The sequence below is a fragment of the Synchiropus splendidus genome, chromosome 4 (genome assembly GCF_027744825.2).
Source record: "Synchiropus splendidus isolate RoL2022-P1 chromosome 4, RoL_Sspl_1.0, whole genome shotgun sequence".
Lineage (NCBI taxonomy): Eukaryota > Metazoa > Chordata > Actinopteri > Syngnathiformes > Callionymidae > Synchiropus > Synchiropus splendidus.
In genome coordinates this window covers 17237868-17262054 of record NC_071337.1, presented here as the reverse complement: position 1 = coordinate 17262054, position 24187 = coordinate 17237868, and the positions used below count along the sequence as shown (strand labels likewise).

The 24187-nt window shown below is 41.9% G+C and overlaps 2 protein-coding genes across 7 annotated transcripts; both read left to right on the top strand.

Annotated features, from left to right (window-relative positions):
- Positions 1 to 1980: 1980 nt before the first annotated feature.
- trim24 (tripartite motif containing 24) lies at positions 1981 to 12581 on the top strand. Of its 5 annotated transcripts, none has more exons than XM_053861788.1 (20): positions 1981 to 2168; positions 2296 to 2578; positions 3756 to 3874; positions 3941 to 4088; positions 4222 to 4354; positions 5065 to 5181; positions 5298 to 5412; positions 5479 to 5625; positions 5693 to 5807; positions 6085 to 6224; positions 6346 to 6564; positions 6849 to 6959; positions 7036 to 7162; positions 7237 to 7285; positions 7846 to 7966; positions 9142 to 9428; positions 10130 to 10241; positions 10319 to 10393; positions 10487 to 10645; positions 10788 to 12580. In XM_053861788.1, the coding sequence occupies exons 2-20, from the start codon at positions 2335 to 2337 to the stop codon at positions 11484 to 11486; spliced, it is 3237 nt and encodes a 1078-aa protein (XP_053717763.1). In that variant the 5' UTR covers positions 1981 to 2168; positions 2296 to 2334; the 3' UTR covers positions 11487 to 12580. The 5 variants fall into 5 exon arrangements, with proteins under 5 accessions (XP_053717763.1, XP_053717766.1, XP_053717764.1 ...); XM_053861791.1 differs by having other exon boundaries at positions 1981 to 2578; positions 10788 to 11105; positions 11192 to 11339; XM_053861789.1 differs by having other exon boundaries at positions 1981 to 2578; positions 4225 to 4354; positions 10788 to 12581.
- A 229-nt stretch (positions 12582 to 12810) lies between these two features.
- On the top strand, positions 12811 to 23863 carry LOC128757276 (fibulin-1-like). 2 transcript variants are annotated; one of them, XM_053862441.1, is made up of 17 exons: positions 12811 to 13114; positions 13939 to 14053; positions 15386 to 15521; positions 15586 to 15739; positions 16166 to 16264; positions 17240 to 17326; positions 17400 to 17537; positions 17669 to 17806; positions 18217 to 18360; positions 18426 to 18548; positions 19536 to 19661; positions 20285 to 20404; positions 20476 to 20607; positions 20734 to 20857; positions 22223 to 22356; positions 23452 to 23586; positions 23668 to 23863. In XM_053862441.1, the coding sequence occupies exons 1-17, from the start codon at positions 13060 to 13062 to the stop codon at positions 23805 to 23807; spliced, it is 2100 nt and encodes a 699-aa protein (XP_053718416.1). In that variant the 5' UTR covers positions 12811 to 13059; the 3' UTR covers positions 23808 to 23863. The 2 variants fall into 2 exon arrangements, with proteins under 2 accessions (XP_053718416.1, XP_053718417.1); XM_053862442.1 differs by lacking the exons at positions 22223 to 22356; positions 23452 to 23586; positions 23668 to 23863 and adding an exon at positions 21119 to 21827 and having other exon boundaries at positions 12813 to 13114.
- Positions 23864 to 24187: the final 324 nt, after the last annotated feature.

Sequence of the window (24187 nt, the reverse complement as noted above, 5' to 3'; positions counted from 1 at the left end):
TGGCCTTTATCCCTTCTGGGGTGGTATAGACATGGCTCTTATTGCTTCTTTTCACAATTAAAGTTTCACAAGTGTTTTTAAAAGTCCAAGTCTGAAATGTCCTCAAATTGTAGGATGACTGTGCATCACTATCCTTTCACCTTGGCTCCTATTTACCTGAACTAGCATAACAGTGCACATCAAGACAAATGTTTTTTGTATCATTATACTAATACTGAACAAAGCTGTTCAGACTTTCCAAACATTCTGGTCCCTCTATTCCATGTGTGTCCAAAGCGGTCCTCAAGGGCCACAGTGGGTGCAGGTTTTTGATCCAACCCAGCTAACACACATGACTTCACCTATCAGGTATCTGAAGACTGTAATCACTTTATTGTCAGTCAGCTGATGCTTGTTTCAGCTGACACTGATTGGTTAAACTGTGTGCGCTTGACTGGGTTGGAACAAAAACCTGCACCCACTTTGGCCCTTTCTGGAACAGTTTGGACACCCCTGGTTTATTCGGAGAACAGATCTGACAATGATGTGTGAGCTGTTGCGATATCTAAACATACAAAATTATAAAAAAGAGGGGGAAAAATGCAGTATGGCAATAATGAAGTGAACTAACTCTGTGATTCAAGCAGTCCACATTAGAGCTAATACAGTAAAAACAGTATCTTGCTTTGCAATTGGGATGTATAGTATGTCAGACATTTTGGAATGTCAAGTCAAGGACAATCCAAATGAATTCCTGATGTGAAGAGTTCCACTTGTAGTTTGGACTTCCCCTTTTCAAAGGGAAAGTGAGAAGCACTATCACGATGGGTTAATGAGGTTTTGGCTCCTCTCAGCCTTATCCAGGGACTACTCAGAAAATAATGACCAATTATAGACAAGTAGTATGTAGTACATGCAGGTGTGAATTCTTTGTAACAGTGCTATTTGGTAATCGTGGAACTTTTGTTCAAATTTTCTGTCCACTGCCTTGCATTAATAATTCCAATTACATCTGAACATCTGAACTCTCTAAACAAATATGATATTACACTATTCAAACAAGATAAACATTGTGGGCAAACAGGGTGATTGGATAATACAAACATGTCATTACATTGCACAAACAGAGAGAAACAAGTCAATACACACATCCATGGATTAGACAAATCTGAGAAGTCTGAACAGCACCAGTAATATAGCAAAATATATTGCAGATATATTTTATATGATATACTGGTCTCAATGCCTTCCTGATATATTCCAAATACTTTGATCTCAACATATTGCAGATATGTTCTGATCATATTCGTCTCATACATTGGTTATATTGAAATATATTGGCACCAATATATCCAGAATATATTGAGACAAATTTTGTGGTCTCATGTAAAGTCTGTCATTCAGCTGTATTGAGGGAATGCATGGATACTCTTCATAGTTGGAAATACATTAATGGGGTGAAATATACAATGAATGCAATGTCAGAATAAAGACAATCTAATGTAATATATTCTGATAAATCCAACGGGAAATAGCCAGCGGCCCTGGTGCAGCATCGGTGGGAGTGAGTGGTGTGGTTAGTTGCAGAGCCATGGCTGGTGGCGCAGTTGGACCAGACAAGTCGGACGCCATTTATGATGTATATTTTTCTGGTGTGTCTGTTTCTATGACTGTGTGGTTTTTGTGCTTTGTTGTTTCTTTCGTGCATGCCTTCAATGTTAGTATACTCCTGACAAGCTTTAAGCTTTAATAAATTCCCCAATAGTGGAATGGAAAAAGACAATCAAATAGGGTTCGGGTTATGGTTACCCAGTCTGCCTCATCTACGTGTCATCAATCCCACCACTTGAATCCACATTTGCTTATAATAATAATCGTCATCTTAAAAGTAATTTCAACATGAACTTTCAATGTGTAAAAGTTTATTCACCCGAGGTTTACTTCGGTTTTTGCTTAAAAACTGTTTCCTGTCTTTTGGCCACACCTGAACACCGTAGTTTGGGCTTGCGCGATGCATCCTGGATACACGGTGTTTTTAGCCGATGGAACTGTTGTTAGCTCTATGATGTTGTTGAATTGGCTTCAAATTAAGCGTAAATGTGCCTGTTTTTCTCGCGATTTCGTATTTGTAGTTAATATCAAGGATATTTAAAGCGCTTTCACATGTTTACAGAGCGCAGGTGAAATAGGTAGGCTGAATGCTAAGCTATAGGCTATGGGCTGGTTAAAAGGCTAGGTGGCTAAGTCAGCGCAAGTGTTAGAAGTGCTGTTTTATGGTCTTATTTTGACCATGTCTTCCGTGTGCTCTTAATTCAGCGCAATAGAGGGTGAGTTTGGTGACAAGTTGGAGCAAAAATGGATGGTAACGTCGACAGTGACGACATAGTAATTATCGTGGAAAACGAAGCCGAGGGCAGACCAGCTGGGGAGGACCGGAGGAGGCAACAGGACACGTTCGGACTCATGGATACTTGTCCCATCTGCAAGCTGAGCTTCCACAACAGAGAACCCAAACTCCTCCCCTGTCTCCACTCTTTCTGTAAGCGTTGCCTGCCGGAACCGTTCACTCGTGAAAGTCAAGTCGAACGAAACAAAGCAGGTGAGTCTATTATGTTGAAATTCAGTTGTAGAAACAAGAATGACTTTCAAGCTTCTTTACCAGTGGTTGTTCTAGTTACGGGCTAGTGTGAAATTGAGACCGGTCCACTCGTTTATAAAGTAATGAAAAAGCTAGCTAATGAAGACAATGACACGGACACATACCAAAGACATTTAAGATAAACAACAAACATCAGAGAAATCCACAAAGCATCAGCATTAAAAAGAAAAGTGAAGTGACAAGCTCTCAAATTTACACTAGACAAATAAATAAATACCCATAATATATAAACATGCATGAAGTTGAAATAAATAAGTACAATATATGTAGTTATTGGTAACTAGATAATCCTAAATTATATAAATAAATTGTGTAAATAGATAATCAATAAACAAATGATTGATAATCAACAATGGACAGTCAGCCCCATCAAATGTTACTGTTGTACAACCTGACAGCACTGGGCAGAAAGGATCATTGAATCGCTCCTTCGTGCAGCAAGGGTGGATCAGTCTGCTTCTGAAGATGCTGTCCTGTACCGTCAGGGTGAGACAACATTGATGACAGCTTGGCCACAATCCCCCTGTCTCCAACCTCCTCCACCATGTCTAGAGAGCAGCCCACTATTGAGCTGGCCCTCTTCACCAGTCTGTCTGGCCTCTTTCTGTCCCTGTCCGTAATGGCTGATGCCACCACGGAGTTATTCTTTGGAGCGTTCACTGCACCCCAAGGGATCGCAGCCTCCTGAGCAGTAACAACCTGCTCTGCCCTTTTTTGAAAAGAGCATCCGTGTTTTTAGTCCAGTCCAGTTTGTTGTTAAGGTGAACACCCAGGTAACTTGTATGATGCCACCCTCTCGATATCAGTACCCAGGATGTTCATTGGTGTAGATGGAGAGTGTTGGCACCTGCTAAGGTCCACCACCAGCTCCTTGGTCTTTGCCTCTTATGCTCCTGATGACTCCTAGGCCTAAGCAGCCCAAATGGGGATGCAATGGTGGCCTGCATTTTTCTGTTCTGGAGATTCACACATGTTCTCCTCGGGGCCCTTTCCAAGTCAAGGGGAATATTTGAATATGTAGAAATGGCAACCATCTATGTATTGGAGTAAAAGTGAAAGTGATGCAAACCACTTGACATGACTGTCTACATAAATCCCCTCACCTCTCTTTAAACAGTGGTTGCGCTCCGGTGTCCAATATGCTGTCAGGAATGCTGGGAATCCGACTTGTTGGACAACTTTTTTGTCAAGGACTCTGCAGAGGTACCGAGCAGCACTGTAGAGAAAACTCGACAGGTGCGTTTGCCCCCGCTCATCTTCAGCTTGCTTTCAAACACAAAATTCAACTTGGTTGACTTCCAGGTTTGTATGAGCTGCGACGACAACACGGAGGCGACAGGATACTGCGTGGAGTGCGCAGAGTTTTTGTGTGTGACGTGTATTGAGGCTCACCAGAGGGTCAAGTTTACCAGGGACCACACCATTCGCCAAAAGGAGGAGATGTCGCCAGGTAGTTGAGTAAAAAGAAAGCACACAAAGACTTCAGTGACCAGAATCTCTTCATTAACAATGACACAAACAAACTGACATACTTGGCGCTTCATATGCTGACTTTTCTGTTCCTAATCTCTTCTGGTGGTCAGAAGCAGTGGGGGCGTCCACACAGAAGCCTGTCTTCTGTGATGTCCACAAGCAGGAGCCGCTCAAGCTGTTCTGTGAGACATGTGACCGACTCACATGTCGGGACTGTCAATTACTAAAGCATAAAGAGCACAAGTAAGTCTCTGAGTCTGCTCTTCTCCGTTTACAATGTAAAGTCATTTCATCAACATTTTGCCATACCTTCATTTTGTTCTTGAGCAAACACAAGCTGCGTTTATACTGATTTCAATGCATGCTTTTCTCCACTGACATGTTGATGTAGGTTATTTCCATGTATTTGTTTATCTTTATTTTTTCCCACTCTATGTTGTACGATATGTTCGCTGAATAAATTCTGTTTTACAGTAGCTAACTATTAATCCGTGCCATATTATGCCTCCCACAGCTGATTTCATAAATGCTAGCATGCCCATCATGTCATTGTATCAGTGTATTCTCTCTTTCTGGTTACAGTCCGCTGTTTTGAAAACCGTTTAATGGATGGCAACAATTAAAGACCTTATAGGACTGTTCTTCTCTCTACCCCCTTTCAAACTCTCAGCTATAGTTGATGATAAAATAATTTTTCCTGAATGTATGTTTGAGGTGTAATTGAAATTAAACTTAATTCACTCATAAAATTTTGTTGAGTAGCAGCGCTAATTTCCCCGATGGAAATCCTGAATTGAAAATTATTATCTATGAACTTGGAATTTGGAGAACCTGACCAAGAAATTGAACAGTCAAACTGAAATTTTCTGTTCAAGACAGTTAAAATACATGTAGCACAGGGCACACAGCTTCAAGTGTTTCCTTCTAATTTGCAACATTCATCCAATATCCAGCTACCAGTTTTTGGAGGACGCGTATAAGAACCACAGGCAGTATCTGGAGAAAATGACGCAACAGTTGCAGGAGAAGAGGAAAACCGTCCAGGATTTGTCGAGCTGCATCAACAACGGGTAGAGTTTCACTCCCTTGGTTTTCATATGTTGTCCTTCTGTCACGGCATTTGGTATTCTATTATTGCAATATGATTGAATTCCTGATAGTGGAAAAGACTTTTGTTGTTCTCCAGTCTGCAGCAAGTTGATGTGAATCGGAAGTCTGTCGCCAATGAGATCAAAAAGGCGACATGTGACCTGATCTTGGAGGTGAACAGGAAGGGCAAGATCCTTTTCAACCAGCTGGATGTAAGTGCAGTTCACACAGGAACATTTTCTCTTGCATCCGATTCCAAACTTGTTGTCTTGTGTCAGTCTCTCACCAAAGACCATGAGTCCAGCTTGAAGAAGCAGCAGGAGGAAGTGAACCAGCTGAGCCGGCAACTGGACCACGTCATCCGTTTCACCAAATGGGCCGTGGCAAGCCAGAGCGGCACAGCGCTGCTCTATTGCAAGAAGCTGGTAGGTGGAAAAATAAATGATGCAAATGTAGTCATATGGATCGTTTGAATGTTTTCTGTTCCTCTAGATTCTGTATCAGATCCACTGCATGATGAGAGCAGGCTGCAACCCTGCTGTGGTGCCTCAGAGTTCAGTCCGCTTCATGTGCAGATCAGCATTCTGGGCCACCAATGTAGAACTCGGTAAGTGCTATTCTTAATGGGATTGTATGTTGCTTATGTTCGTAATGGTCAGGTTTTCAAATGAAACTTCATTTCAGCAATCTATAAACAGGTGAGGTGTACAAGACAAATGCACCCAATCACTTTGAGATTGACCTGATGCTTGGAAAAGAAATCTGATTGCTTGCTTTTTGTTAAGTGTCTATGCGGGTTATTATTTGACTTGTTTACCACCTGAGGCTGACATTGTCTTTTTCCATCTGTAATTATAAATAATGTATATTTTTCTTCACAACAGGCACTTTGGTTGTCGATAAAACTCCAAGTCGAGCACCTGTCATCAACCAGCCAATCGGGCCTCGAGCAGATTTGTCCACCGGTGGTCTGTCAGCTCTCGCACAGCAACGACTGACCACCCTGGCTCAGCTGCAGATGCAGGTAGATGCACCAAGACAGTATTAAAATAAACGTAATTAATGAACCAATCATAGTTGCAGAACAAAATGTTTGGAGTTTTCTTGATGACTTCGCTCACCGTGCACTCCATTCTCTGTCTGAGGTGGAAAAACTTCCCCAGCAGTATTACAGACAGCCTGCGCCTCAACACTGGAGCAGTTACCAGAATGTCAGGGCTCCCGGACCTGTCCATCCGACAAGTCGCATGCATGGAGACTCGTCACCCTCTAACATAACTCAACCAGGTCGCAGGTATGGGACGACCCAGACCAACACTAGGAGCCCCAACATGCTTCACAACCCTGGCTTCCCCACGCCGCAGGTAAATCAGTCCTAAGCAGAAGTCCACCCTTGTCTGCTATTGCGTAGGTTTTACCATCCGGCATAATTATGGCATGTGGCTCTTGCTTGTATATCATTTTACACCAAGACTCTGACACACGATTCAACATTTTTAACCAAAAGGATAATCGTCAGTACATGGCTGAAGCCAAAGTGCAGTCAATGAGAATGTAAAAGCATGAGAAAATAAAACAAACACAAACTGTTCAATGCATCAGTAACTATAATGATGAATGTCATAACCAATACGGTTTGTGGTTCCAGCCACTAAAGGACATGCTCCACACATCTAACTTGCACCTCAAACCGATGGATGTGTCACAGGGTCCATCCCACTTTCAGTCGCCCGCGTCCACGCAGTCCCATCTCAACCAGGTGTGTGTGTCATTTGTGGTCAGATACACAACTGCATGTTTGTAAGCTGATGTTGATAGTCATTTTTTTTGTCCAGCGAATTTGTGCTCAGTCATTCCTGCAAAGGCGCAGTGAAGCAAGCGTGTCGACCGCTCCCTCCATCACCATCTCTGTCCCGAAAGTCAACTTCTCCAGTCTGGTGCCAGCTGGAGGCAACAGGACAGGTGAGCTCCGTTGGCACGAGTTCCCATGGTGTCAGTGATGCTCAGTTTACTTCTGCTGCTTAATTCATTTTTAGGAAACCAAAGCACGACAACAGTTAAATCATCTTCAGATTTCAGTCGAGGGTAAGTTTTTTTGTTTGTTTGTTTGATTGTTTGAACTAGTTCATGTTTGTGTCTCTGAGGTGAGTTTGTCTTTAGTTAATTTTTTCAAGAGGTGTGACAAGAGGTGTCATGTATTGTTTACTGTACTTTCCTAACACACAGGAAAGTATAGACGTTTGCTTGTGAAACGATCTTCTGTGTGTTTGGCAAACGGCCGCAGGTATCCAGCTTGTGTCATCTACTGACTTCACAGGTTTATAGACAGAGACGTGGGAAACTCTTCATCTGCGTCTTAGCATTGATTTTCACAATATTTTAACACAAACATGAAAACAAATGTGATTTGGGTGGCAGATTGCAACAGTGCTCACAATAAACCCCTATGCTTTGAGGACTGAATGTGTCCGTGAGGTGGCTGATGACGTCACACTTCCACTTGCTGTCTGACGGCCAATGTCAGGCAGGGTGAAATCTGCTAGCTGCTGAACAAACCTGAGAATCGTGCCATCTGAAGCTCTGTCTGTGACGCCCTCGCCTCTCTGGATCTCTTTGTGACAGTCTTGTGTTATTAACTTTATAAGGATGACAACGACAAGAGCTCCTGTTGTGACTCCACCGGCCCCAAAACGGAGGAGAAGGGCATCTCCGGGGCCCATTATCGTCATCAAAGATGAACCAGAGGATGAAGATGAAGTTCGATTTGTAAGACAATCTCTACAGTCACTCTTGACAATGGACTCCATAGAGAGTTGTTGTGACCTTTCATCTTCTTGTGTCCAACTGAACAAAAATGATGATCAAAATCGATTATTTTTTTCTCTTTTTTTCCTATTTTTATCTTAATTCATCTTCATTGTATTTTGTATGTGTGTGTGTGTGTGTGTGTGTGTGTGTGTGTGTGTGTGTGTGTGTGTGTGTGTGTGTGTGTGTGTGTGTGTGTGTGTGTGTGTGTGTGTGTGTGTGTGTGTGTGTGTGTGTGTGTGTGTGTGTGTGTGTGTGTGTGTGTGTGTGTGTGTGTGTGTGTGTGTGTGTGTGTGTGTGTGTGTGTGTGTGTGTGCTATCATCGTTGAAGTTGGCTGTATGTGAAATATTCCCAAATTTTAGAGGCAAATAAATCTAATTTATAGGACCTGCAACATAATTACAAGGAAGAACTACTGTGTTTTCATAATGCTAGGCTCTCTCCAGTGCTCCCAACAGCCTCTTATGCTGGGATTTTGACCCTGTTCTTGGAAATATATAGTGAAGCGTGCCTGCACTATCAGTCCTTCCTCACTCACTGTCAAGTAGGAAAGATGCACCATGCACGGTATTATTTGTCCCTTCGCCCTCAAACTCCGACACACATCTTGACCCATTCATGCTTACAATGGATTGCAATCCTATTTATGAACTACAACGATGGGTCAGCTCAGAAACATTGAATAGTAATATATTGTTTAAATATATGCATGTGGGTTTACAGGTTAAAAAAATAGTGACCCCTAATTGTTTTGTATAACAGCCTAAAACATAAACACTGTCAAGAAGAGTTTTGACATATTTATTTATAATATAATATTATTTATAATATGTTAATATCTTAAGCTGTTTGTTTTCATCTGAAAACCATGATTATGTTTTGCTTTGTGGCAAACTTTCCACCCACAGTATTCATGTGTAGCCTTCGACTCCTTAAAACTGTCAGGAATGATCAGGACTAAAGACAATGATGGTCGCCATTTATCCTCCCTCCCTGTGCCCTTCGGGTGAAGCTGCAAATTTGCATTCTGTTAGAAATATTTTACGATAACTTCATGTTTGAATCTTGATCTCAACATTAAACTGTGGAATACCCCTGATTAGAAAAATGTTATTCATAACTGTTGTGTTTTCAGGTACAGTCCAGTCTGCCAGACAGCAGCACAGGATCCAAGCCCAGGCAGCATCCGAAATTTGCAGCTCCTGCTCAAGTTGTGAGGTCTGACTCCAGCACAGCAGTTGAACAACAATCTGGGCCGTCAGGAGAACCAGAGCCAGAGAAGAAAGCCATCGAGCCTGAGGAAGACCCGAATGAGGACTGGTGCGCTGTCTGTCAGAATGGGGGAGAATTACTCTGTTGTGACAAGTGTCCCAAGGTTTTCCACCTCACCTGTCACATCCCATCACTCAACGAGTCACCCAGGTGAGAGCCAGCAACGGTTCATGTCCAAAACTCGCAATGTCTCCATGTGGAGCTGCTCCTCTTCACAGTAATGTTTGACAGAGCAATTATTAATGCCTCCAGCAGGGGTCGCAGTTGCGGTTCTAACTGGCGTTATAGTTCCTCTAGCCTGATGAACTTGACTGTCCTATGTTTGAGATAATAGAGGAAAACAGTCACCCAGAATAGGATGCAATGTCAATGGAAAATAGAATAGAAAAGCATGGGTAGGTCGGTTTCTGTGGTGTCCATTTAAAAATCATCTGATGTATTTTCAGGAAAAATAATAATACTGAATAGCACTCGTTTTTATCCATGCAACCAATAATATATTACGTGTGTGTGATGATCATTTAATATGTGTGCGAATATGTTCATATAATAGTATAATTTTGATCTGTTTTTTTAAAAGATGTAGTCTTTAGTGATAAATGCTTATAACTCAATCTCTGCAAAGACATTGAAATGTAGATTGTTTCTTCATTGACAAATAGTAAATTTGTAATAGTTTTTAATATAGAATTTCTGCATCACCAACAAATATCTGCTGATAGAAGGTGAAGTTATACACACAGATAATGGGGAATGTATATTTTGTGTATTTCATAAATATAGTATAATAAAGTATAGCAAGATGTTGACTGAAGAAATTGACAAATGAAATTGGCATTGTCTCTCATCAGCGGTGAGTGGTTTTGCTCATTCTGTCGAGACCTGGATTCACCTGAGATGGAGTACGACGGTGGAAGAAAAGACACGGCACCGTCAGGAGGTTTGGATCCAGCAGACAGAAGGGTACAAACACATTTAAAAACCCTGCTGAGCTTTTCTCTCGTACTGATGTCTAACGTTAAAATCTCTTGCTTTGTTAGAGGTGTGAGCGTCTTCTTCTCCGCATGTACTGCAACGACTTCTGCACCGACTTCCAGCAGCCAAACGCTGTCTCTGTAAGAACCTTCTACAATGGAAGTGCAGGAATTTTCACCCGACACACCCTGGCTGTTGCTTTAAATTCCCCTCTTGACACTTATCTGCCGCAGGAGACAAAACGCTACAAGGAGCTCATCAGCAACCCCATGTACCTGTCCACAGTGAAGAGGAGGCTGGAAGAGGTGAAGGAGAGCGAGCGCTACACACGCCCAGAGGATTTAGTCACCGACGTACGACTCATCTTCTCCAACTGTGCCAAGTATTACAAGGTCAGTGTCTGGCCATGCTTCTGCATCAGTGCTATTAAGTGGCACTTTCAACTTGATCTGATGCCTGAAGCTCTGTCCCATTAGTGTGCTCTAACTTACTACCTGATGTCATTCTAACTCGGCTGTCTCTTCCCTCCATCAGCCGACTTCTGAGGTTGGCAGTGCCGGTTTGTACCTAGAGGACTATTTTGAGGAGCAGCTGAAGCTCATCTTCCCAGACAAGCTGTTTCCTGGAAGCAGGGAAGAGGAGATGATCCCTCCATTGGAGGATGAGATCGATGAGGATGAGGAACAGATGACCGCTGACATCCTGACTTCAAAGGAGGAAGGTCATCCTGGAGGAGAACAAGTGGATCAGAAGGAAGAGACCATGCCAGTGGAGGAGAGTAAGATGGAGGAGATAACTGAAAGAACAGGGACAGCAATGGAGGAAGAAAAAAATGCTCCTTGTGAGGGGGAGGTGAGTCAGGAGCTGGAGACGACAGGGGAGAAGAGAGCTCTGACTCCTGCTGAAGACCCAAATAGTGATGGTTCTTCTGAATCTAGAACTGATGAACGATTGGAGGAGGAGCAACAAAGGAGACAGCCACAGGAAGAGAAGGAGGAGTGCACGGAAATGGTGAAGCAAATGGACAAGGAGGTGCAATTGGACAAGGAGATCAAGAAAGAGAAGGAGGAGCTGTCGGACAAGAAGGAGACTTTACAAGAGGACATGCAGAAAGATGAGCATCAGGACAAGGGAATGCTGAAAGACAATAAGGCTGGACCTGGTGAGGAGAAGGGGGAGCAACAGGTAGAGATGACTGGACAACAGGAAGATATGTCAAAGTCAGCCTTATGAACCAAAGATGCATGCATGGATTTGGAGCTGTGTCTTCTCCAGAGGCACATCTGCTACTGTAAACCGGATCTCACTCGGAACATGATCCATTATTGCCATTTCCACATCTTTAACATATTAGATGGACTTGTACAGAGCAATAGAAAAGATGATCACGCATGCCGGACATCCGGACTCTCTTAGCCTTTTACCACTAACATTTTGATGTTACCATTTTAGCTTTCTAGGAATTTGTGCCACAGACACAGGAACTGTTTGTCGCTGGCTCCGAAAACAATCTAGGAATTGAACTTATTCTGCTCCCTATTGAAAAAAGTGTGGAGTTGTATTACATCCTCAAGAACTTGAGTGATGAGCCTTATCTGTAAGTTCTTTGACTGCATTTGTATATTTGAAGAGGAGAAGTAAACATTTATGCACACGTACTTGTCAGTCATTGCACAACAATCTTAAGGTAACATTCTCTGAAAGACTTAAAACTTCTTTCAACTGTGTAATGAATCAACTGCTCAATTTTGTCAGCTAAACTGTTTTTATTTTATTTATTTATCACTATTTTTTTACTGACAAATGTATCTTTTAGAAGATCATTTCACTTGTTTTGATTATTGGCTGAATAAATGTAGTTTATTCCTTATTCAGCTCGGAAGGCAGGGTTTTTTCACAGCTGTTCTGAAACTTGTGCATTATCAGACAGACAGTCTGTATTTATACATCTTTTATCAGCCTAAAGGGTGATTTGGAGAATCCGCATTCCACTTTCACACGGTTCAAGGAAGGTCACTGCCTTTCGCTGTCTGGATTCTTGGTAAACTTCTGCCACTCGTTTTTCTGTGGCCTTCAGAGACAAAAAGGAAATCTGACTTGGAGAGTTTCACTCGTGATGTAAGTACTTCCATCGGAAAAGCAAATTATGTCGAAGCTTGTGGCAATGGAACCTCTCCATAAAAATACTGTTTCATTGTAAAGAGTCACTTAACATACTAATCTTATAACACATTATTACGTCACATAATTACAGAGACCAGTTGTTCTTGCATGAGAAATCAACCGATGTTCTGAAATAACAACATGGGTGACGATCAACATTATTGAACCATTATTGAATTGCTGTACTGTCAAAATAAAGGAAGTGACACAAGTATGAACACACTAATGACTGGACACCACGACAAGAAATGTCCCTTGACATCAACTTATTTATGTATCTATCAAACTATTGCTTATATATTAACAAGATTATTATTATAGAAGACACGAAAAACATTTATGATCGATTCATTTATATTTATGTGCGAGTGTAGTTGAGCACTCCATTCTGACGTGTTGATATGTTGAGGTAAGTTGTTTACTCCCTCCATCTAAAATCGTGGTGAGAAGACACCCGGCGCGTCTCCACACTGACCCTGATCGGCGGTCCCTCCGCCCCATTTCGCCGCCCACAATCGCGTGAACTCGGCGGGGGTGAGAAGCGTCTCCGCGGTTGGAGCTTTATGCACCAGGAGCCTCCGAGGGTCAACACGCCGTCCTCTCCCCTTCAATCACACGCAGACTCTACTCGAGGAATAAGCTCATGGCCTTGTGGACTTTCATAATTCTTTCTTTATTCCCACTTCTGATTTCACAAGGTGAGTTTGATCTCGTTGCTCAAATTCACTCACAAATATTGCACTGGAAACTTTCTGTGATACCATTCTCCATATGAATTGAGAAATGCAATAAACTAAGTTAACACAAAAACGAACGTTTTCAGCACTTGGCACTTTTTACCCTTGATGGTGTAACTGTAATTGATTATATCCCATGAACTGCTCACTTTAACAGTTAAAGTCACTTATGAAAACATCGATGCTTGACATAGATTCAGAGGGCGGAGAAATTAAATGCGCAACTACGCTACTAAAATTTGCTCATTCATAGTATTACAAGATTTCCATGTCGACTCAATGTGTCTTTTAGTTTCTTTCGTTTTACTTTTAAGAGACACCAGAATAATTTGATATTAAGTTGCATCTGCTTTCAATTTTGTTAAGTTTGTTACATGTAATTGAACGAGCAAAGAGTTAGCAAAGATAGCCGAATATGCTAAGCTATCATAAAAGGACGAGTAACATTTGTGTGACATTTATGACTGAAATGTTAATAAAACTGTACATATAACTGTACACATAAGAAAGAAAATAAACTGCAAGTTGGAAATGATAAATAAAAAGTTGAAAATTCACATCTTCTTAAATCGTTTTCTTAAAAAGGAAATCTCACCTGCTATTGTGAAGATTTTCATGGTTAAACAAAGAAACACATGTATCAGTCACACTTCTAATCTTGAAGCTAGGTTCGCTTCAAGAATCCTTCATGTTCCGGTCTTTTATTTACTTATTTATTCATTTGTTTTGGCTCTTTCGATGTGGGAGAAATGACAGCAATGTTCATGGGACCATGTCGTTCAAAGGTCTGGAGAATTCTCCGGTCACGGAGGAGGCGTGCTGTAAGGACGGAAGAGACAGAGTTGATGGAGGACAGGACTGCTCCATCCTGCCCTACCTCTCTTCATCATACTCCTGCAGGTACGGCAAGGTGCTGACGGGGGGCCTTAAAACCACCGCTCCCAAATGACTGGGTTCAACTTGTTATGCATTTTTCCCTCACTATATCGCTGTTCACTTCTAAGGAAATTCAGCATATCATCGATTTTTCTTCACAAGTGCTGTATATGTAAAATCATGTCTTGTTTTTCCACCACCTCATAGAATTCTGTGTCCTTAAGTAATGATATTTATGAGATGAATGAGCTAGTTTTCATCAGTTCATGGCACAGTATTGACTGATGAATGAGAGCACTGTGTTTAGTATCCTGGCTGCTGACTGGCTCTGCAAAGAAGCATCAGTGTGCGCCACTAGTGGCGCTCAAGTGGTGTTCATGACTGAGGAAAGAATGAACAGACAGAAAAATGCAATTTTGTTTGCTCAGTTGCGCTCTTATTGGTAGAGGGTGAACTACTTGGGGTTATCTTTGTTTAAAATCTGCAACATTAGTCTGCCACTGTGACCTTGTTTAACCCGCTACTTCTTATCATATTTTCAAGATCATTATTTTACATGTTTATGTTGAAGTAAATGCATGTAAAAATAACCATGTATGGACTCATTTCGCCTTCATTAAAAAAACATTAATTGATAAGGGGTCAAATTCGATGACTGATATATTATGAGGGGTCATAAAAGTGTTTTCCCAAAATCATATTGTTGAGGATTAAAGCTGGAAACGTTACTTGAGTTTTGGGTCCATTTCAAAAAAGTCCTTTACTTCTGTCCAGAGAAAAGGGGTCTTAAAAAGCAGGAAACCCACAGGGTCTATGGTTGTAATAACACAGTGACAGGGTGAGAAGTGCCCCCCTGCAGCGGTTTAACACACTCAGGAGGAGGAAGTGAGAGATGATGAGGGGAGACACCTGGTCAGCATTTGGGGGGGAATTTAGAGTTCATGGTCATTAACCTTCGAAGGTTGTCATAAAGCAAATGGAGATCAAAATGGGCAACAAAGGAAGTCGGCATCAGAAACGTTGCATCAGAGAAACAGAGGAAAAATTACTACGACGACCAGGTGTTTGCGTGTTTGCTGAAATTTGGGATTGAAATATATTCATATTATTTTTACTGAAATTAAACTGAATTCATATTTTTATTTCTTTTTTGTACACTGATGTTATTGTTATTTTGTTTTCTTAAAATTAGAAATTAATTTGTTTTGAGTGAAAATTCACCTTGTTTCCAATACTTATCTCTAGAACCATTTATCATATGTACATGCGCAGAGGCACCAAGGTCGAGAATATATTTTTAGATGCTTTCCAGTTTTGCCCTGGTGTGTTTGCGTGATGTCCGAGCGTGTCGTGCAGGCTGATCCAGGAGCAGTGCTGCACCAGCGCTGCGGAGGGGAAGAACTGTGACAAAGGAGTGACAATGGCTCGCTGGCAGGGCTCCTGTGAGAGACACTTCTTCCAGGGAGAGCACTGGGAGACCCAAATAGCCAAGGTGCGACCTTTAACCCTCCTTAAATACTGAAGTGTGAATACGAATGAAGGTGTGTTTCCTGCAGAGATGCTGCGACTGCTGCCTGCTGGGCCTGCTGGCCGCCAACTGGCCGTCTCGCTGCGACATCAGAGGTTTGTCACTGTCCAAACAGTGCACACACACAGCTCTGGTCTGCTGTGGAGAGAATCCGGACGAAGCAATCGCCCCCACGCCTGCAGGTGAGAAAGTGGTCCAACGCTGCTTTGTCCATCTCTGCAGACAACACCGAGGAGCACGGACAGTCTGTTAGCAGACGTCACAAATGGAGCTCAGGTCGTATACCAGAATGAAGTGAGAGTTTTTGATCTATTGGTGCCAGTCTCTAGTGAGTTCAGCCAAATGGTGACTGAACCATTTGTTATGGTCAGGTGTGAGAATGCAACCACTTGAGTGTCGAGTAAACAATCCTGGAAACATGACTCTGCTCACATTCGTGCTGCTCTTGTGAGGACAATGCAGAGAACTTAACAGTCACCAGATGCCAACAAGCTCTTCCATATTGTTTTTTGAAGTTATTGTAGTTTGTTGATGAATGAATGAATGGAGAACAGATCAGACTTAACTAACTTGCACTGCATAAAAATGTGTTTTTTTTCCTCTTGCAGCTGAAATTCCAACAACCACCTTCGCCAGCAGCAGCAGCAGCAGCAACAGAAGCACACCAAGGCCTTACTTGCCTAATGACTCCTTTCCCACCTGTGATGGTTGGTGAACATCCAACCACGTTTTTATTTCGATTCTCTGATGAAAACAATTCTGTTGAAGAGGATATTTTTCTTGTTCTTCTGAGATGGTAACACATAGAAGTGAATGACAACTTGTGAAATTACACCTGGGTATTGACAAACACAGGGATAGATATCGTGTGTAAACAGATAAGAAATGATATCAACATTAGAAAGGAACACACAACATAAAACTTGCAACAAAACAATGCAACAAGCATAGAGACTTGCATACACGAGCTTAAGGAAATACAAAGAAGAATAAACTTGACCTAAGCTTAACCTTGCCGTGACATGTATTCAAATTTAAACCTAATTATCATAGCCTAACTAGGTAGTAGTCCTCAATCTGAGGGTGAAAGAAATGAGGGTCGGGCTTCCCAAAAATGTCCGCACTCTCTTGGTGTAAAAGCCAAACCAGTCCCTCACAATATCACCACAAAGTCATATGGTCCTCGCAAAGACAGTGCTTTGTCAAGAATTGGTCCCCAGAAAGTAGGATAAACAAGCTCACACACTCACACAAAAAACATATTTGTTACATAAATGTGGAAATTTAAGCCAGTGCAACACTTGTTTCTCCTTATGTTTACGTTTCAGGCAATGCTAAAAGTTTGACCTTGTCCCAGCCACTTCTGTCAAAGTTACTTTTCAAATTTTTCTGTTTTGCATACAAACTCCATATGAATACGAAATTCGAATTATCATTGACTCAGACCACCACTGTCACAAAACAGAACATTTGTCTGACTCGTGAATTTCATGTTAAATGCTATCAACTGGTCTTGACAAAAAGAGTGGTTGCTTACGCGTCCGAGTCTGAGACCGGGAGCCAATGCTGTCAAGTCCGAGACCAAGACCCAGAAAATGTGGTCTCTGTCTCGACTAGTGCAACACCATTGATAACATACAAGGAGATACACACTTTTACTTAGTCTGCGGTTGTGTTTTCAGAACCCTGCTCTCAGCTGTGTGACTCAAACGGCACGTGTTCGTGTCACCACGGTTACCAGCTGGAGTCAGATGGAGTCAGCTGTGTGGGTGAGTCGAGCCGCATCAGCGCACGCTCCTCCAAAACGTTAGTCTGAAGTTCTGAGTTTGCTTGTCTGTGCAGATGTGAATGAGTGTCTGACTGGAGCTCACGACTGTTTGGACGGACACATGTGCATCAACACCAACGGATCCTTCCGCTGTCAGAGAAGTAGCAACTGCGGCACTGGCTACGAGCTCACTGACGACAACAAGTGTAGAGGTCTGCTACTCTGCCTCTGACCTGACTCTAACCAGAAAGTCTCACATCATGATGGGTTTTTATGTGGACAAAATTCTGTATCATTGTAATACAGTTATGATCATGTTCCCCACATGCCGTACGCATCACAGACATAGACGAGTGCACGACAGGAACTCACGACTGTGGGCCAGAGTTTGTGTGTAAAAACACTGAGGGCTCGTTCCGCTGCAATCCCCGAGAGAGCTGCAAGGTCGGCTTCATCCAGGACGCTGCTGGAACCTGCATTGGTAGGTGTGCGGACACACACATTACACAAAATGTTTTCTCGTATCTCTTGTCACCTAAAATCATGTTTCCATGCCATATATCATTTTTGGGCGACTAAGTTTGCATCCACTTGTATTTGTGTGTTTGCTTCTTCATGTGCTTGTTATTTGTGTTATTGTGTGTAGTTGCTTGTGACTGTCTGTGTGCACATTTGTGTCTTTTGTTTGATTGTATGAACAGTTGTGTGTTTGTGTGTTTTGGTATTTCTGCATGCTTGCAGGTGTATTTAAGCCTGCACGTGTATTTGTTGTGTGTATATTTGGGACCACCTATAGGTAGGCGTTTTTGTGCTCTGTGTTTACACAACATTCAGAGCTATGTTGTTTCAATATTTTCTTGATGTCGTTGCCACGTGTTGTGTTGTTGTCAGACATCAATGAGTGTGTGACAAACACCAGTCCATGCCAGAGCGGCGAGACCTGCGTCAACACACTTGGCTCTTACACTTGTCGCAAACATCTGGTCAACTGCGCACAAGGGTACAACCTGACGGAGGATGGCACCCGCTGTGAAGGTTTGTGTGTGTGTGTCTGTGTGTTTGGCCATCAGTGCATGTCTCAACTTCCTGTCGATCCTCAGATGTGGACGAATGTCGAACGGGCAGTGTGTGCATCGGTCACAGCTGCATTAACCTGGTGGGGACGTTCCGATGCGAATGCCGTGTCGGCTACATCTTCAACAGTGTTTCCAAGACCTGTGACGGTACCTTTCTGTGTGTGTGTGTATGTGGGCATGTTTTGCCATACGTGTGAGTACCAAGTCTTGACAAGCCACCCTCTTGTGAGGACATTATGGCCTGTCCTCACAAGGTTTAGATGGTTAAAACGTCAGTAAATGTAGTTTATTATAATTGGGCGCAGGTTTGGTTCAGAGTCCTGTTCAAGTTCAACCATTTGTTTTGATGGTTAAATTAAGTTAAGGGTGAGAGCCTGGGGAAAGCATCATGCCAATGAGAGGTCCTCTCAAAAATAGCAAAACAAACGCGTGTGTGTGCGCACATCTATGCCTTGTTCCTGCATGTATATGCGTCTATGTAGAGATGTGTGCTCATAGACAAATGTTTATCAGTGCCTGTTTGTTGCCATTGTGTGTTGCACACTTATATTTGTGGAGGGATGTGCGTAGCTGTTTTTCTGGACCTACAGTATTATGAATGTATTTCATTCATGTATCATGCAGTCTCTCTCAGAGTTCTGTAGCGGGTGAACTTGCCTTTTGACGGACAGATGTGCATCTCAAGTGCAAGTACATCTTCCCATGTGCATGTGTTTGCCTGCCCGAGCGTGTGACGCGGTGATACATATGTTTTCTTCTGTGTGTTTAGGTCCACTAGATCATGAATGTTAAAAATATTTGTCTGATTTGTTAATGTAAATAGTTCTGCATGCAAATTCACAGGTATTTCGTGGAGAGGAGAAACACACAGGCAATATGTTGGATGATGAATGTTAGAAATTGAAGAACCAGGCAAGAGAGGAAGAGCAAGTCTACCACTGAGATTTGAGATGAAGGAGGACATGAAGAAGTTAGGTGTGACCAGGGGGAGGCAAGGGACAAGTGAAGATAGAGGAGAGGGACTTGTGGTTGCAATCGTTGATGGGGATAGCGAAAGAGATAGAGGAAAACTAGTATTTAGATCATCTTGCATTATTGTACAAATTATTAAACGCCACTCTTCTCTTTTGTCAGACATCAACGAGTGTCGTCACTATCCTGGGCGTCTGTGTGGCCACAAGTGTGAGAACACTGAGGGCTCCTACCGGTGCAGCTGCACTGCAGGTTTCCAGCTGGCGCATGACGGCAAAACGTGTGAAGGTGAGAACAGATCCAGGAAAACAAAAACCCATTCAAACAATTTAGAAAGAAGAATTTAAGAAAATTTGGTGAAAACTACGACCTAAAAATATTATGAACAATGTATAGAGTTAATTATGTTTTTAACATTTCATTACTTTTATAATAGTAAATAAATAATATATAATCATTTGAAATTTAAAAGGATAATCACAAAAAATGTGAAATAAAATGTGAGAAAAATACATTTCGATAAGACAAAAAAACGTAAAATAAACGTAAAATAAAAAGTTAAATAAACATTTAATCCTGAGAAAAACAAGCATAAATAAATAACAAGCACAACATAAATATAAGTATAATGCAAATTAATCATAAATTAGATTAAATGAGAGAATTTTTATTAGAATTATTCATTATCCCATAAGTTATTTGCATAATCTAATTTTAAATTAACTTATAATTTAAATGAAAATAAAGTGTAATTGACGTTAAATTTAATATAAATGCCTAGTTAATGTCAATACTTATTCAGAAATTAACTTTGTATTTACTGAATAAATCATGTATTTGTACCTATTTTAAAGATTCAAATATGGAATAATTTAGCTATTACTTGATGTGTGAAAACGATTATTTTGCAGACGTGAATGAGTGCGACAGCTCCCCCTGCAGTCAGGAGTGCACCAACGTCTATGGCTCTTACCAGTGTTACTGCCACCGTGGTTACCGGCTCAGCGATATGGACGGCGTCTCATGCGAAGGCGAGTCTTTATTTTTATTTCCTTGATGGGTTGCGTGTGATATGAGAGTGAACTTGTGCTTCATCTGGCAGACATTGACGAGTGTGCCCTGTCCAGCGCCGCTCAGGTCTGCTCGTACAAGTGCTCCAACAGCCCTGGAAGTTTCTTCTGCTCGTGTCCACTCTATGGTTACACACTTGCACCCAACGGACGCTCCTGTCAAGGTCAGACCACACATCCACCTCTATGGATTAGTTCTAAAAAAAATGTTTCCCTCAGGACTCAGCTTCTGACTTCATACGTGTACATGAAGAAAACAGACAAAAACCTTTTGTTCCTTTCCTCCTCAGATGTCGACGAGTGTGCGTCAGGGTCTCACTCGTGTTCCTCCTCTCAGAGCTGCTTCAACGTGCTCGGCGGTTACCGATGTTTGACCTTGAGCTGTCCGGTCAACTTTGTGCCAGCTTCTCCTGGGTAAGTTGGGATGATGCTGAATGATTGTTAATGTCTGTTGACACTGACAGTTCAACATGTTTTAAAATATTTTGTGGTCTGTTTTTTCCTTCAGTGTTTTATACTTTTACTTGTGAGCGCTGTTTTTTTCGTACGCTGGGTATGATTTTAGCGTTTATTTAGTCGTCTTTCATGGCCTGTCTTACCTTGTACTGTCCCTCCTTCGTCGGTCCCTGCCATGTCTACATCCCTCGCTCCAACAAGCCTTGTCTCTCCTTCCAGCCGTTGCGATCGCGTAACTTGCGAGTCCACTCAGGATCCTGCGTCGTGTCTCTCGTTGCCACTGAGAATCTCCTTCTACAACATCTCCTTTCCCGCCAACACGGCTGTTCCCACCGATGTTTTCCGGATGGGACCCTCAAACTCAGTTCCGGGCGACCAAATGCTCCTGAAAGTTGTTGCAGGAGACGAAGAAAAGTACTTTACGGTGAAGAAGCTCAACCACGGAGGGGTTATTTCACTGGCCCGGCCCCTGGCTGGACCGCGTGACTTCTATCTGACGGTGGAGATGAAGCTCACTCGATACGGGACGTCACATCTGTACTTGGCCAAGATCGCCGTGATCGTGACTGAGGAGAATCCTGTCAGGGCAAGACGGACTTCTTAGATTGGATACTACGTTTCAAAATACTATTATTTTCTTTATTTTGCTCAAAGTATGTACATGTTAATGTAAGGAAAGACTTTTGACTGGATTTTTATTTTCTCTTTCAGTGGTTTTTTTTCTTAATATTCTGTCTTATCAAAATAATGCAGTGTTTGTCATGCATCCAAGTCTGATGTTAAATTTCCAATTATAATTTCTGTGAACCAAACCATGTCTATTGCATTTCGGTTATTTTTGAAAGCCCAATTATCAAGTGTTCTGATATTTTGAATTCCTTATATGCAATGCAATGTGATAACAAATCTAGACACTAAAATAAAGTCAGCAAGGAATTGTCTCTCAAAAACGTGGTTGTCATTTATTGACTGTCCTTGACATAAAAACCAAGTAAACACAGTTTTAATACAATTTTATCAATTTAATTGAATAATAAATCACACTGTGTCTATTTATTTTAGTTCTTGTGCTGTTTTGGTTACTTATTACTTCGAAAACAATTGTAATGGCTACTAATTCTGTTTGTTCTCACCTCATTATTCCAAACACATTACATGAAAATATTTGTGTTCGTCCTTGGAATAATTGTTCTTGGATTGATTTACTTATGTGTTGTAATTGTGAGTCTTTCATCCTAAGTTGATGCCTGTTGTGTGTGTGAACTATTTTTCACTGATTCGTTCTCCCAACTGAGTCTTCCTGTGTCTGTGTCTGTCCTGCAGCAGCACAACTGTCAGTCTACGATGCGTCAAGTCTTGTCCTGCGAGTAACTACAACTGCAACAGAGACTCCACCCACCTGGTCACCCACACCCCACTGGCTCTTCCCACATTCACCTACCTGAACCAGCCGGAGGGTGAGACGCACTCCTCTCTACAGTGCACACAGCATCACCTTTCTCACCAGATTTCTTTCACTATCAGTTAAAAGAATTATTCTTGATTTACTTTTTAATTATAAAGATTATTTGCTTGTAACTGTCTCATATGACAAATTCAAACCTTGATCGATTTTATTGAGCATACATCTAAGTTTAGCCTTTAAACACTTGTTTTTTCTTTTTAACCACATTGCTACTGTGGTGTATCTTTCTCTGTTCAGGAGGAGGAATATGGATGATAAAACAATTTCCTTATGAAGATCTTTGTTTTTATTTTCTTGTAAAATAGCTTTCAAAATAGTAAGACCAGGTTTTAGCTCTGTGGAACTTCCACAACTTGGAGTTGTTTTGGTGCACTCAAGATGTTCCTATACGCCCTTCAAACATTTGACCGGGATTTCCAAAATTATTTAGTTTCCTTCTCCCGCCTGTGACTCTCTCCTCATTGGTATCAACCACAAATCTCTGTCACATCTCCAACTGGTTCAGAACTCAGCAGCGATGCTTCTAACTGTCTCGAACAGACAGCTGCACATTGCTCCAACACTAGCTTCTATGCACTGGCTCCCTGTCTATTTAAGAATCAACTTTATTGTTTCATTAATAATTTGTAAAGTCCGTTTTGCCCTGCCCCATGACTAGCCCTACAAGCCAGCCTGGACCCTCAGATCCTCAAGTGTCACGTCTCTGCTAGTTAGTTTTCTCTAGTTTTCTCCCAGAGGAGCTGTGAAACATGAACCTCCCCCTTTAAAACATTAGCCAACCACATTCCATGCCTCTTGGCCTGTTTATATATGTGCTAGTGTAGACACTCTATTCTTAATATGTCCTAGTTTGTCTGCATTCTGAAAGGTGCTTTATAAATCCAGCTTTATAATAATAATAACAGTAACATCCTAGGTGAAAGTGGAGAATGAGCTTAATCTCTTATTTCCATTTTTCCATCAACAAATCGTCTAACATCCACTTATTGCCTGTTTTATGGAGTTAGGATTTGTTTAGTTGTTTAGAAAGAAGAGTATTGAAGGAGTTGTGCTAAATGCAAGAGATGTTACCGCCTTCCTCCTGCAGGGGTCGTGTATCTGCGAACGACGGCTGCAGCCAACCCTCCACCCGGAGGCGCCAATGTTTTCTTTAGCATCATTTACCAGGATGACCAGTACTACTTTGACGTGGTGGCGAGCTCGGACCAGGGTCAGGTCCTCGGTGAGAGTACATGGCCTCACGGCAGTGACGGCAGTACCCGGCAGTGGTTCATTTCCGTCACTGACCTCCTCCTCTCTTCAGGTATTGTCAGGCAGATCAGACCCATCATTGGACCCAAAGACGTGTTGGTGGAGGTGGCCATGGATTACTATGCTTCCGGAGTCCTGAATTATCGTAATATCGTCATCATCCACGTCTTCATTTCTAAGTTTTGGTTTTGAGCTGATGAATGAATGCTGGACTTGTGGAGGTCCTTCTTCTCGTCTTACTGTAAATGCTGTTGTGGTTTTTGTTTTTAAAAGATAAATAAAAGTTTTTATTCCTTGACGTGGTGTTTTCAGTGAAAGTGACACATCAAGAATCATCATCTAAAATCAATTCTACACTTTTTGTTTCTTGCGGACCATTCATTGCTTAATTTAACACTGACTTTCATTTGTATAATGTGTAAAGCAGAAATTCATTATCTGTAGTTTGCTAACTGCACCCGCAATGTAGCATCTCAACAATGTTCGCAATGACTTAACACTGGAAAACAACAGCACGTGGTTTGACTCCTCCCCCACGTGAGCTCATCCAATAGTCACCGATCATAAGCGGA

Excerpts from the sequence above, each read along its gene's own strand:
- LOC128757276 (XM_053862441.1), top strand. The coding sequence starts at position 13,060 with ATGGCCTTGTGGACTTTCATAATTCTTTCTTTATTCCCACTTCTGATT. Across the intron at positions 15,740-16,165 it reads AATCGCCCCCACGCCTGCAG|CTGAAATTCCAACAACCACC; the intron begins GTGAGAAAGTGG and ends TTCCTCTTGCAG. Across the intron at positions 20,405-20,475 it reads GGACGGCGTCTCATGCGAAG|ACATTGACGAGTGTGCCCTG; the intron begins GCGAGTCTTTAT and ends TTCATCTGGCAG.
- trim24 (XM_053861788.1), top strand. The coding sequence starts at position 2,335 with ATGGATGGTAACGTCGACAGTGACGACATAGTAATTATCGTGGAAAAC. Across the intron at positions 3,875-3,940 it reads CTGTAGAGAAAACTCGACAG|GTTTGTATGAGCTGCGACGA; the intron begins GTGCGTTTGCCC and ends GTTGACTTCCAG. Across the intron at positions 9,429-10,129 it reads TCACTCAACGAGTCACCCAG|CGGTGAGTGGTTTTGCTCAT; the intron begins GTGAGAGCCAGC and ends GTCTCTCATCAG.